The following is a 14,460-nucleotide window of genomic DNA, read 5'->3' as shown; positions in this document are numbered from 1 at the left end:
TCGGGACACCTCCCCAGAGAATTCAAGGTAACGGCAGAGAGAATATATGGTTTCACTCTCTGTAGAGCCACGTGTGTGAAGTCAAATGACGTCGCAGGGGCAATTGTTGAGGGCGTCGTTTAAGGCTTTGCTTTCCAGCCCACTTCAAAGCGTAGATTAGAGCCAGTTTTTTCCCCGGGCTATTTCCTGCAACGTAAAATTTCTTCTGAACGCTTATTTATACCCGCCTTGTTGGTTCCTTACGGTGTATCGTACTGTGTTTTGTTTTTCAAGAGAAAATTTCCTAGTTTTGCAATCAAAAGATCATTCTATGATTGAATTATTTGTTTTGAAAACGTTTTGCTGGAGGTGTCCATAAATCAGAACTTAAATCTTCAGCAATTGACATCTACCGTGGAACGACTCAGGTCCTCTGAAGACAACAATCGCAAGACTATACTAACTATGTTCATTTGCTGACGTTTGTTTTGTTTACAACATGGTACCCAACACACGCTTTTTTGTCTGTATCCTGCAGGCTACCTTTAAAGAGGAACGTCACAAAGCCACTACTCACCGCTTGGAGGCAGAAGCGGTTCTCAAGAAGCAAGGAAGTCAACGTGAGGTGAGATCCTGGATTATAATTATGCCACGGAGAGAGAGAAAGAAAGATGGAGAAAACAATCTTTAACTGCGAGCTCAAAGATGTACGCTAAAGAAAGCACCAGGTTGGTTGGGAGCGTCCTCTCATTCGCGCGACCCTGCTCCTTACTGACTGCTCGAGCCCAGTTAATGAGCATGCGCCTTGTCGAGAAAGAAAGAGAGAGAGAGAAAGGGAAACTTTTATTGAGCAGTTATATGCGTGGGGATGGCTTCTTAGTTCAGAAGTCCAAGCGTCGCCTTCGCACGTTCCGCTCTCTCTGTTATCATGACCTGGTCGGCGAGGTGTGCGCTGGACAGCGGTGAGCTCCGAGCTGGACAGCCGGTCCACTCAAGGATAGTACTGTCGGCAAAACGCTTGTCTATAACGAGCGGCGTGCTCCGGACTGCGCGGGAGACATCTAGTGATAACGCCTAGTTTGAGACAGGGAAAATGTGAGCGTGCGCGACCCTCATCAGCGCGATGGCTATATCCCTCCTCGCTGTGCCCGTTGCCTTGGTTTCCGTACCCTCTTTCGCCGTGAGAAGCGCTGACTGCGCTTCCGGGCCGGAAAACAAAAGTGGAGACTACAGATTGTTAGTACAGCGTTGGCTCCGTTTAACTACGTGCAACGCCGCATAATTTTCCCAACACACTACTGAATTTAGACAGGAGTTGTTTTTTTTTTGTATGCGACAAAACTAACAACAATCGCTGAAAACGCATCGCTGCCGGCGTTCTGGAGTGGCTAGATATCGGTCCGTGATGGCTTGCACAGTGCATTAAGTATTGTGGCGTTAGCCCGTCATTAGTGACGTGGAAAGCCAAGCTCAGAAACCGGATAGTGGTGCACGCGGTACTCATGCAGCGCATTGGCAGAACGATGACGCAATGAACAGCTGTGCGCCAAAGCTAATGCAGCCGAGCGTGCTAGCGCGAGTAATCTCCCCTTTCGTTCCCAGGCCCGGCATCGCCGGCATGCAGCGCTTATTACGGTCAAAGAAGGTGGGGAAGCTAAGGCGACTGGCACAGCGAGGAGGTACACAGCTGTCGCTCTGATACGGGCCGCGCATGCTCACATTCTACCTATCTCAAACCAGGCGTTGCCACTACGTGTCTCCCGCGCAGTCAGGAGCACGCTGCTCGAGTGTTATAGACAAGCTTTTGCCGACTGTACGTTTTGCGGGAATTGAGCAAAAGCGGTGGGGATTGTATGCAATCTCATACCAGATGGTGCGTTGTGACGGGCAGGGGCCAAATGACCACTAAAAAGCGGAACAGTTTTATTGATGCAAAAACGTTTTGTCCACCACGCCAATCTTATAAAAACTGCAACCAAGCCACGGTAAGTTTCAATTCCGTCGTAAAAGTCATTGCTTGCAATTATCACCATGCCAGACGGGTTCTTTATGCCCGTTAAGAAATACAAAAACGCAATGCACAACTTAATGCCCACACTAATTGTTGTCTTTATGGTTTGTCTATCCCGGCCTGCACGTTTGGATATTGTTGTTATGGCTGTGCCCCAAAGCTGTTTAGCTTCGCTAGTTTCCTGCTCCCTTTTGCCAAATCCGGTATGCAGTGTTCTAGCAAGCAAGCCTTGGCATTGGCTCGGTTGAGGACACGGTACACATTTGCATAAGCAGCCCTTTATTTTCAAAAAAAAAAAAAACAGGTGAAACGTAATTGGGACTGCACTTTCAAACGTCTGCCAGAAAGGCTACGATTTCTTTGTATAATTGTATAGGAAACGAACTTCAATCGCATTTACCGTTCGCAAAGATGAGATATAAAGACATACTGGCGAATTCCCAAAACGTTCGCTTGGATAAGTTTCAACTTGACATAAACTCGGACCATTTTCGTTTCTACATTTTATCTACTTTCCTTAGGAGACAATCATGCTTCGGTATGGTAAAAAAATTGTATAAGTGTGCAGGTTGCGCTGTCTAAAATAGGTCTGGAATGTGGCCTTGTTGCCTGGAAGTGATATACACTTAACAGAACAATACAAGAACTTCACTGCTGGTAGCTTGCGCATGCAATCTTGTTTGTTCGAGAATAGTATAAACCGCTTTCAGGGATGTATACCACGTCACTGAGTAATATTGAGGAGAAGCTAATTAGGTTTACACAAGAACAGTCAACACCACGTGTATGTTGGGATATAACGGATTTGTTAAGATGTTAGTCTTTCTTTGGCTACCTAAACAGAAATAGCCTGTCTGTCTGTCTTTTTTCCTCTTTCTCTTTATGCTTATTTCTGTATTTCTGTCTCTGCCTCTGTTTGTCCCTCGCCGACGTTAACCACGTGGCCAGAAAGGGCGATGAATGCTTGAACACAAAGTATATCCAGCCAAAGCCGTTCCAATCTCGCTAAGCTGGTGCCATGGCTCATACACGTCCGCATTGTTCAGGAATGAGGAAACTTCAGGAATATTTTAGCCGAAATATCAGTACGTGACCCACTGTACCAGTATTGTTTTAATGACTAGTACACGTTGTTGTTTTTTATAAATGTAAATATAAAACAATGCGGTAAAAAGTGGTGTGAGAAGAAAAGCGAGAGAAAAGCAGCCCAAGTTTCATGCATTCATCATAGGAGGAGGTGCATGAAGGGAAGGGAAAGATGGCGAGGGTTGAGAGGGCGGGGAGGATAGAGTGTAACATAACAGAGGTGAAAGAAAACTTTTTTTTCCAAGACATTTCCGGAAAACCATCCAGTTACATGGCCAACTTAATTGCCTTTTTTCATCTGTTCCCGCAGATCCTTCCTGTGTTCCAGCGTATTTTGAAGCTCCAGCCGTACTCGGCCCTCAGGAAGATGCTTGTATTCAATTACTCAACGCTGTCGACGGGCGTGCTCTCTATGAACAAGCCGGGCTGTAAAGTTGAACTGATGATTAGCATTACGGGACACACATGCGAATGGCGTCGTCCATGGGTGAAAGATGAGTTGTGTTGTCCAGTTGCGCAACTTCACGTGGCTGCGATGTTCAGGATACATCATGGAGAAGGTGACGACTTGCTGCCCTGGCCCTTCGCACATAAGGTCAGTAGCCGTAAGCCGGTCCAACGGGGAAGTAATAAAGCTAGATGCGAGCTAAGGGTGGGAGGGACGCGAAAGCTTTTTGCTCCTGTCTTAGGTGAACTGGCGTTTAACGGCTTCCAGTGTAAAATTTTAGCGATGGCGCGATTGACCTTACTCATTTCATTAAAGTGCATTTATTTAAATTTCCGGTGAAAATTATTCCTGTTGGGAAGGATGAACTTTGATGCTTTCAAGAATTTTGATGTCGTCCTGCAGAACATGCCCGCAAACCCTTCGGTGACGCATAAAATGAAATGAAAGGGGTAATTAAATTTGGAGACGCCAGCTCCACTTAGGGATGCTTAAATGTAGTACAGGATATAATTAGGACTTTACACATTAGGCGTTACCAGACAGTATGCGGTGGCGCGCTGAGTGAGGCATGCACATATTTTAGCAGTTACTACATGTTTCTGCTTCATGTTTGGTAAACTAGTCATTTCCTCTAATGTATCGTTCATTGCAAGTCAGAGGCCTATGGATTGTGGTGGTGGACCGTTTACAATCACAAATCACAGCCGTACATTAACTTCGTGTCAAAGAGTAGTGGTAGTGGTCGCCGCGTATACTTAGAGAAACCCAGATAGCGCTGACCTCAAACCTGCAAATGAAAATTTGTGAGATAGCGGTGTTTATGGTAGGTCGCCATTTAATTCTTCCACTGAACGTGGGCGGGCACATGCTGCAATATAGTCGCTATATTTGTGTGGCCAATTCGTATTGCTTGTTCTTTACGCGCGTATACAACTGCAACAGCTGCATCGAGTTGATATAGGGCAATGCATTTAGTCTGGGTACTAAGGTTTCCCAAAAAGGTATAAACAGGAACCATATTTCTGTTTCTAAAGACACATGTAATGATGGCACAGGTGCTACTAAGAATTTGTAACTTCGAGGAGAATGACTCACAAAAATTATAAAGCTGGCGTTTTAAGTACAGGTTCTGTGATCCATGCATACACTACAAATGGGAAAGCTGGTAACAAGCAGATCATACTGTATGATATGATAATACTCATAAAACAAAACTCGTATGATCGGGCTGAGCGACATCCGCCAATGAGCTAAACCATCCAACATGTTTAAGCCATGCATAAAGGCCGTATTTTAGGCAAGTGCCTATTCTGTTCCTTACGACCCGCCGCGGTGGCTCAGTGGCTAAGGCGTTGCGCTGCTGAGCACGAGGTCGCGGGTTCGATTCCCGGCCGCGGCGGCCGCTTTTCTGATGGAGGGGAAAAGCAAAAACGCCCGTGTGCACGAGATTTCGGCGCACGTTAAAGATCCCCAGGTGGTCAAAATTAATCCGGAGCCCTCCACTACGGCGCGCCTCATCGCCTGCGTTGCGTCGGCGCGTTAAACCCTACAATCAATCAATCAATTTTGTTTCTTACGTTCCTATCACGCCACCTTGATATATGGGGACGAATGAAGGGTTAAGGGGGGGCTTTTATGGGGGGTTTGTAGTGCCTATAAATGAGTATTTTGTCGTTCGTGCCTAGATGGCCATAAATGTCTATACATGCCTATTTTCAATGCCTACTTTAAGCATCGGCGCATTATGAACACTATTTAGCCTCAGCTTTCGTTTTCGAGTGCAGTTTGAGATCGTTATTCATGCTACCGAACAGCTAGGTAGCACTGACTGCTCGGAATTCCACTGAGTTCAACCTAGCCCTCTAGTTAAATAACTCCCGGAAAACAGCCGCTAGCAGTAGTGAAAATGTGGCGCAGTGGAAAGAGGAACAATCTCACGTCCAAAAATCTGGAGATGGTGGTAGTTGCTATTGTTTCCTCGATTTTCCCAGCAATCGATAGGTTACGTTCCGCGTGCTCTCCAAACATATTTATTCAAACTTCCAGTCGCATCCGGGATTCTAGAAGCATACTCAAATACCACTCCATTTTCAAGTCAACGGTCGACATTGCAATGCGCCTTCCTTAGTAACTCATACTCATAGTGAAACACCAAGGGCGACACAAAACTGCGCATTTGCATTTCCTCGCGCCCTAAATTCACCCTTCCTATGGGCTATAATATATTTTTCCAATTATATTTGGTTCGGCTAATAAACCCATTTTGAAAATGCTTTTTAAGAGCGTGGAAGTGTCTTTAGACATGTTGGGACGTCTTGCTTGAACAATTGAGGTAATATCCTCGAATATGAGAAAATTGCTAGAGTTGTACCCAACATCCCTTATGTAAGAGCGTGCTAATTTTTTTAAAAATTGTCGTCTATCGCGTTTATTTTGGTGTCTATTCTCGCTGCACCGTAACTAAATTGCACGAGGAAGAAAAAAAATAGCGCTTTATAATAATTTCTAGCCCTCAATATTTCTTTTTTATGCCTTTTTCGCTGTAAGCGTAGATCGAGCAATCAACAGGGGTTATTGAACACGTATGGGGGCAAAGCGGTAGCTCAATTCGGCTGATAGATCGTCCTTAGTCCAGCAGTGTAATGGGACAATTAAATAACTATGCTTAACTGTTTCCGTCTTTGTGCCGTCATATTGAATAACAATTTTGGTTTAGCTATCGTAGATACAGGTGGAGCAAGTCTTCGCTTGAACTTAATGTTTATGTAACAATTTATGATGCCTCTATTTACGACGTTGGTGGTCTAAAACGTTGCTATTCCTGCCTATATTTGGCTCCTAAAAGGTGCGTTTTTATGCGTAAAAATCCGGTTTATAGTCCCGATACACAACTGGCGGTATGGGCAGGTGTTCAGGGTGCACATGCTGTAGCAACAACGTTAGCAGTAGGCATCTATATACTCCCCCTAATGTCGGTTAATCCGCGGGCCACTCGCAATAGCCGATCGGGTAGGCTTGGCAGTAAAAGCAGGCCCACTCTGCACTACAGCGAGCGTGTCTATTAACAGTGGAGCTGTTGTAGGTCCGTCAGCTGTAGGTCGTGCGTTACGCAGGGGTAGGAGCAGGTTTCCAGACCCAATGATAGAGGGCGCAGCGGTCTCACAGACCCAGGTTCCTCTCGCGGTAGCAGAGGAGAAGGGGTTTTCCGCCGCTGAACGTTATGTGCCGATTTCTTTGCGCGAACCGTAAAATTTGGGTAGCGACAGTGCTTCCGTTCTCAGGCTGGCGCATGTTGATGTTCGAGCCGACGCAAAAGGAGTACAGCTCCACAGTTCAGCAATTTCACACTGGGTGAATTTGAATTTAATTTTCCTTTTTTTAGGTTGCTGTGCTTCTGGTTAACCACCTGGAGGAAGCCAACAGTATACTCCTAAAGCTCGACTCGGGTGATGCTGATGGAGACAGCTTCAAGAAACCTGTACGAGGAACGCCCAACCTAAAGTTCGGATTTCCACGAGTCATCTCACTCCAGCAAATAGAAAATCCGAAGGAAGGATTTCTGATCCAGGACTCTATTGTATTTAAGTTTACCATTCAGTAATGTCAATGAAGTTTCGTACGCTTTGGCGCATTTAGTACGGGTGGCACTAAACATCAGAATTCTGCGTAGCGAATTACTTAGCTAGGATCCGCCTGTCCTTAGAATTTCTTATACAAGGCATTTGTGCGTCACGAATCTATTTTTGATACCAGCAAAGTATATTTTGCCGTAACTTTGTGCTGGCTGATAGCATCTTTTTTTAACACGAAAATGTTTTATGCCCGGGGACACGAAGATCTTACTCGCGTCATATCCGTCACGGAAGTGATTCGCCAGGAAAAGTGTCATTGACCCTGCGGCGCCCGAGTTCGAGCCCTTGCCCTTTCGCCGCAATTGGAGGTATATGGCGCTCTACCGACTGCGCTATGAGCAGAGACGTGAGCAGCTTTACGAACGCGTCTTATGTCCTTCCCTATGACACAGTCAGATTGTGCTGCCGTCTAGGAGAGTCGAAGCGAGGTAGCGCATTATGAGGCTAATGAGAGCCGATAGTTGGCGTCTCCGTATTAGCGCCTTCGCGTACGGGGGACGCGCGTGAATTGAGGCAACGCTCAACTGTGGCGTTGTTCCCATGACCGTTGCGTTTCAAGCGGCTGTTTCTGTGCATGCCATTTTTGGTTTTGTTGTCCCGGAATAAAACGGTTATTTTTTTTTTTTTTTCATTTCGGCGTCACGTCGTCTGGCGGGGTCAGGCTCGCGAACCCTTCGCACATGGAGGTTCCCTTAACATTCAACTGCCCCTGTGAAGGCACCTTTCCCTTTCGTGTTTTACCGATTCCCATGAAAGAGGGATCAACCAGGGTGTCGAACCGGAATTTTTTCGGGTTCGGTTCGGGTTCGGGTTCAAGCCTTTCGGGTTCGGTTCGGGTTCAGTTCCGGCGCACCATTCCGTTCCGGTTCGAACCGGTTCGAACCGGTTCAAACGGGTTCGAACGGGTTCGGAGAAAAAAAAAAAGCAAGCCTGTTTTTTTTCTGTTAATTTTTTTTTGTGTTCTCGGGCGAAGGCGGCGGTGACCCTGCGCGGCCTACCGGAATAGGATGGCCACCCACCACTCCTAACTCTTTCTCTCCCCCTCCCCTCTCCCTTTTTATGAATAAACGTTTTCATCCTCCTCCTCCTCCTCGATTTTCGTTTCCTTGTCAGGTTTCCTTGTCAAAAACGAAGCCATAATGTAGGTTTTTTTGTGCAAATGTTTTGTTTTGGCCACAAATAAGCAACCCTGCAACACTTTTTTCTACTTTGTTCGAAATCTTGAATGCTAGCAGAAAGTAGTCAACGAACACATCCAGTACTTAGATCAGGGAGTCCGAAAGTCCCTCAGACAAAAAGTACTGCTCTGTCCCCATCAGATAACTTACAAACTTGCTTAACATATTTTTCTCTCTTCCCCAGTCTTGGCGTTCTTCTACCGCTGGAATGACGTCATTACAGTGATGTAGCGGCTATTTGCAGGCTTTCCTTAAGTTGCGACATTAAAATGAAACCACAACAGCAAAGCAGAAACGGAAGGCGTATCTGCTGGGACGAGCAAATCCCGCACTGCTCCTCTGTGCTGGCAATAGCTATAACTTTTGCAGTGCTTCCAGATGCGAAGATAAGAGTGAGAGCGTTGATCTAAAGTGTTGAAGAGTTCCTTTAACTGTGAAATGCAAAATGTCTTCTATAGTAGGTCCACGATTACAACATTAACTGAAGCGAAATGAAAAATTCGCTCAGACACATAAGACTGCGTATTTGTATGAATTTGAAAGCCCTGCTTTTTATGGCCGCAAGTTTATTTTTATTGATTTAGTTTCTTTCATTTTTATAAGTTAATTTAATTTATTCTTGGATCATAACACTGCAGTTTTATACCCCGCAGTTGTTTTCTTGAGGAAGAAAATGACGTACGATTACGACACTCGCTAATGCGAAATTTGAGTGCAGCGCGAACTGTAGTCTTCTCGGCGACGGCTCATAGATGCTGTGCCTCAGAAAGTGATCGCGTCATCAGCTAATGCACGACGGCGTGCGGCATACTCTGTCGTTATCTCGTAAGGGGTCGCCACTGTGAAGCACGTCTCGCACGGTCACGGAATTACGCCCTCCCTCTTACACTTTCGTCATACTTGCAACCTCCGTTTTCCTGCCAGCTCTATCTTCAGTGGCGTCTTCGTTCTCTCGGTTACAACGAGTCCAACGCTGAGGGACTACGCGAAACCACAGGAGCGGGTGCTTAAGGGCTGCGCTCTAACGCATGGCTCTACGTAGCCGCTGTGCAGCCATGTGATCCACTCCCTTCGCCGACAAGTGACGGGCCGCACATCGTCTCCAAATAATGCGTTCTCGCCACAGTCTTCTGGAAGGCAAACAGGTAGCCTCCTGACCAGTGCGTAGCACACGGGTGCCTCCGACGCCTCCCCCTCGATGCATCTTCGCCAGAATCTTCTGGTAATGGGCAGCCTTCCTTCAGACTGCCTATTGCCCCGTCCTACTAAGCAGACGACCCGTCCGTCCACAATCGTTTTAATGCGTACCATTCTTTGCCCACAGCAAGGACCGTGTAACCCCCTTCATTTCCACAAAAATACCGATTTCGCGGGAGTTCCACCTGTAATCGCTATAATAGCGTAAATGGAGATAACTGGTCGCACAAAATTTCTGAAAAACTAAAAACTAAAAAAACGTAATCACCGAAACTGGCAAACCGTGTGACACCCTGCATTTCCACAATAATGAGGATTTCGGGAAATTTCCACCTGTAATAGTTATATAGGGTAAATGGAGATAATTAGTCGAACAAAATTTATAAATGTAAAAAATAAAAAAAAATCTAAAATAATTGCGGAAACTGGCGAATTGTGTAACACCCTGCATATCCACAATAAGGCCGATTTCGCGAGTTACAAATGTAATCGTTATAATAGCGTAAATGGAAATAATTGGTCGAACGAAAATTTGAAAAACTATAAAATATATTAAGCAATTAAGGAAAATGGGAAACCATATAACTGCCTGCATTTCCACAATAATAGAGATTTCACGAATATTCCATTTGTAATTATAGCAGCGTAAATTGAGATAATTGGTCGGAAAGGATTTATAAAAACCAAAAAATTGGCTGTAGAAACTCACACTGAGGACAAGCGGCATAGGAATGCTACGCATTAGTAGATAATTGTTTGAATTTCTGCAGAATTGTTTTAGTACCCTGGAGTGCCGCCATGGTACAGCATTTTGCGTCTCCGCCTCGTCCAACCTCCGCCCGGGAAGTCTCGTGGCTGGCCGCCCCCCGTCCCGAAATCACGCATCCTCGCAGGAATCGCCTGCCTGGCCGGCAGCAAGGCAGGCAGGTAGTTTACTGGCGAGCGGGAAGTCTTTTTGGCGCGCAGGAGAGCCTGAGCGCCCAACATCTTTTTTGGTTCCACCAAATGTCTAGGCACGCACGCGCGCATGCACCCCTGTTTTCGCACAATGAGGCAAAAGATTTTGCATTGCAAATAAATTGGTTGGTCTGCTACGCTTTTCATGTATCTCTTGTTTCAAGGGCGCTTTAGCTTTAACACGAAATCATTAGCACTGCTAGAAGTCGAAAACAGCCGCCGACTGTCAAGCGTGGCTGGTGGCGTTTAAAGCGATTTCCTTCTGCTCATCTTTCATATGCTAACGTACCAGTTAGAAAGAAAGAACGGCTTCAATGACTCATTGGACGCCGTGTACAGGACGGAATTGGATAGGGAACCACCGGAGATAGGAACTTGCTAAATGGCACTTCAGCGACAGGTGAGCCGTTGGGCTCTACGAAAGATAATAGCTGAGTGAAGTCACAAGCAGCAGTAATTATCCCTCGCAGAGAGAGGGAAAATGAACTTTAAATAATTCGAGGAAAAGTTTCAGAGAGGCGTCCTCATTCAAGGGGTAGAGTCGACAGTCGTTTCCATCAAGAGAAACTGATCTTCCAGGCCGGAGCTGGCCAAGGCTTTCTCCAAAATCTCTATGGAAACGTGTAGATTGGGTGGATCTAGGGTGGACTTGTCGCAGCCGCCTATACTGTGTGTATGAGGTTCCCAGGCTCCCCACAGAAGCGACGAAATGGAGAGAATTGTGTCCCGTCAAAGAGGTGAAGACTGGTGATGTGTGGGAAGGTGTTAATCCGCAGTCCACGGAATAATCTTTCCTGGCTATTCGCTAGCGATTTGTGCAGGAAGGAATACGTTCTACGGGAGAGCCTATAGTGCTAATTAATTTCCTGGAATGTATACAGGATGCATGCGCTCGGGCTCGGCTTCATCAGCGCTGGCTAAGCGGGTCAAATGTCCAGCCACGAGGTTGGTGATCTTGTCTGCCGGCGATGCCAGTATGAGCTGGTGCCCATACAATCCTGGCTGATCTCGTTGGTGGTCTCTACTTGTTCATTCGAAGGGATGTAACATGCAATACACTGTTGGCAAAGTTGCGCCACGCCTGATAAGAGTCTGTTATTAGACTTTTGGCGGCCCTTTGGCTAAGCGCACGTGCTATCGCCTCTTCCTCAGCTTGGAAGGGGCTGTGTTCGGGGGTTGAGATGCTACACCTGTGGAAGGCTGCAGAACGGTAGCACGAAGAAAGAGAAGGTATCGGAGAATGCTATCGGGTGTCTTTCGGATCAAACCAGTTGATCGTGCCTTTTTTTTTCTTTCAGTTTAGTTGCTTCATAGTCTTACCTCATATATATACACATTTTGAGAACCTTTTGGTGAATATAAGACAGGCATTAGGCATTTAGTTTTTAACTTCATTGCGAGATGTAAATCTTACGCGAGAAATAACATAAGAGCGTAATACGTGCATAAAAAAGGCCTTTTATAGCATTCAGGTGGTCGACACATAACTTTCCGGCTATTTTGTGCGTAACTAAATTTCCTGATTGGTCGAGAAAGAGAACGCTGCAAAATTTACAAATGCCAAGAACCCCAAATCTATCATCTTTGGTCCAACCCTCTAATCCGCCTTAACTGACCCGCTAATTCCTCTAATCCATATTAATCAACACCGCAGTCCCACTAATTCACATTAGTTCATTCACTCATCTCACTAAACCACCCTAGTCTACCCGCTAATCCGCGTTAATCGACTTAAATCCATGCATCGAAATGCTATCGCATTACTTTAAAAGTGAAAATGAGGCCCCAATTTTTTTTTTCAATTCTCATGTTCTCCTAGGGCAGTAACCAAAGGACACAACGGCACTACAAGAAAAAGTGATGGTGACGTAGAGAACTGTAAGTGTTTGTGTCTCAGTACTGTTTTTATATAAGTGCCCACTCAAACTAAAATAAGTGGAAGATACTGATTTATTGTTGATGGTATCCCTGAAGGCCTTTCCAAGCGGACACGGATGCATTCGAATTAACAACATGAAAACTTCACACGATTTTAAACACACTGCAGATAGAAACCATAAAGAATACCCAATGATATGTTGCCACGGAATATGCGTTCTAACTTAGGTTATTGTAAATGCCGAAAGATAATTTGGGGAGATGGGCAATACCTAAAGCAAACTAATAGTGTATACGGACTTTACATTAAATTTAGGGTAATAATAAGATGAGAACCTTATGGGCCTTGGGAACTGCAGACTATGCAAAATATTGCGTGGTGCCGTCTGGCGAATGGTAAAAATATCTTCGGATGCAAGGTAAGGTACCGGGATGGAAAACTAGAAAATAGTTTTGAGCCCCGGAACCGGTTCGGAACGGTTCCTTCAATTCGTTCCGGTTCGGGTTCAGTTCCAAAATGGCGGAAAAAATACGGTTCCGGTTCAGTTCCGGTTCCGAGCTAAAATTTGGGTTCGGTTCCGGTTTTCGGTTCGGTTCCGGTTCCGGTTCGACACCCTGGGATCAACCACAATTTTTCTCTCGAGTTCGATCATGTGACCCCGCAGCTCATTAGGAGTGTGGACAAATGCCATGCATTGGGTTCTCTTTGTCGTAGAGAGGCTTGTACTGCACTCTTATGTTGCTGTTACGCCAAACAAATAATTTTTTTATTTCAAATTAAACTCGCTGTTTTTATGAATTTGTCAGACCCAAAAACAGAATATGGGTTTGTTTCTATGCGAGTGCCTAATCCCCATCTGACACACCCTTTGCCTCCTCATAAAACGAGCAGAGGAAACCTTTTAAGAGCACCAAAGTGAAGTGCATTTTCTGGAGGGACGATTCAGTGTTGGCGATGTGCTGGACACAAATAATGACTGCAGTGTACACGTCGCTTTGAAGTACGCTCCATCACTGTGTCTTAAACTCGTTGCCAAATTGCAATGTATTTAGTAATGACGATCAGCCAGCGAGCTAGAGCTTACGACGAAATAAAGGTCAAACAAATGGAACGTGCTTCCTTTTGTCATTAGAGTAGATTTATATTTTTGTTTTATTACTTCGCATTGTTGGATAGTACTCGCCGATCTTATAAATAACTGATTACTACAAACCTATGATCGGCCACCAAGCCCATTGCCGCTGGTGTTCTCGGGCGTAAGACTAGGCCTACATGAATGGTTGCCCACCCACTTCACTGAAAACACTTCCTTTCCTTGCTTTGGGAAGCTTACCGTTAAAAGTTAGGCGATGGCACCTTGCGCTACAACTTTTTGCGCGTAGCTCATCCACGTAGCCGTGCCTCTGCGGGTAAGCGGCGTTTTTATGACCACACATATTTTACCACCGAATGTAACGCCTGCCTGAATCCGAGGCAAACATTTTGCTTCCATATATATACATGGGGCCCTTGGACATGCAAAAAAAATGAATGGTTGCTAGTCTCCTGGCTTCCCGGTGTTTTGTCGCCCAAGGCGCGCCATCACCTTGCTTTAATGAGTTTACGTGCCTTGCGTAGATACCCGAGCTCGGCAGTCAAATGGTTCTTTGCAACGTCATTAGTAATGACAATCAGCCACCGAGCTAGAGCTTATAACGAAACAAAGGGCAACTATCCACTCTCTCCTTCCTTTTGTCATCACAGTAGACTCCTATTTTTGGTTGATTACTTTCCGTTGGATCGTATTCGTTGATCTCATGAATAACTGGTTACAACAAACCTATGATCTGTCACGAAGCCCACTACCGCTGGCGTGCGGAGTATGACTACGCCTACAAGACTGATTTCATCCCCCTCCCCCCCCCCCCCCCCCGGCTAACTGAAGACACTGCCGTCGCTTCTTTTTCGAAGCTTCGGCTTCGTCTTGAAAGCTAGACGATGTAGCCTTAATCTACGGCTTTTTGCGTGTTGCTCCGCCAAGTAGCAATGTCACTGTGGATTACAACACCTACTTACTACTGAATGGGGTTCTTGTCTGATTTCGAGCCAAACAT

General features: G+C 45.7%; 1 protein-coding gene across 5 annotated transcripts in view; it reads left to right on the top strand.

Moving 5' to 3' along the window:
• Positions 1-7,159, top strand: part of LOC144142287 (uncharacterized) — a 29,889-nt gene extending 22,730 nt beyond the window's left edge. For 4 of the 5 annotated variants that reach the window (XM_077673667.1, XM_077673666.1, XM_077673665.1 and 1 more), the window contains 3 exons: positions 518-604; positions 3,387-3,671; positions 6,907-7,159. In XM_077673667.1, the coding sequence (XP_077529793.1) occupies positions 518-604; positions 3,387-3,671; positions 6,907-7,125 (591 nt within the window). In that variant the 3' untranslated portion in view covers positions 7,126-7,159. The remainder of the gene's footprint in view (positions 1-517; positions 605-3,386; positions 3,672-6,906) is intronic. The other variant, XM_077673668.1, reaches the window with a different exon arrangement.
• Positions 7,160-14,460: the final 7,301 nt, after the last annotated feature.

The sequence above is a fragment of the Haemaphysalis longicornis genome, unplaced genomic scaffold (genome assembly GCF_048455015.1).
Source record: "Haemaphysalis longicornis isolate Haplotype H1 unplaced genomic scaffold, Haemaphysalis longicornis Haplotype H1 scaffold_6, whole genome shotgun sequence".
In the NCBI taxonomy this organism is placed as follows: domain Eukaryota; kingdom Metazoa; phylum Arthropoda; class Arachnida; order Ixodida; family Ixodidae; genus Haemaphysalis; species Haemaphysalis longicornis.
Note: the sequence above shows the minus strand (reverse complement) of the source record. Positions and strands in the feature narration are given on the sequence as shown.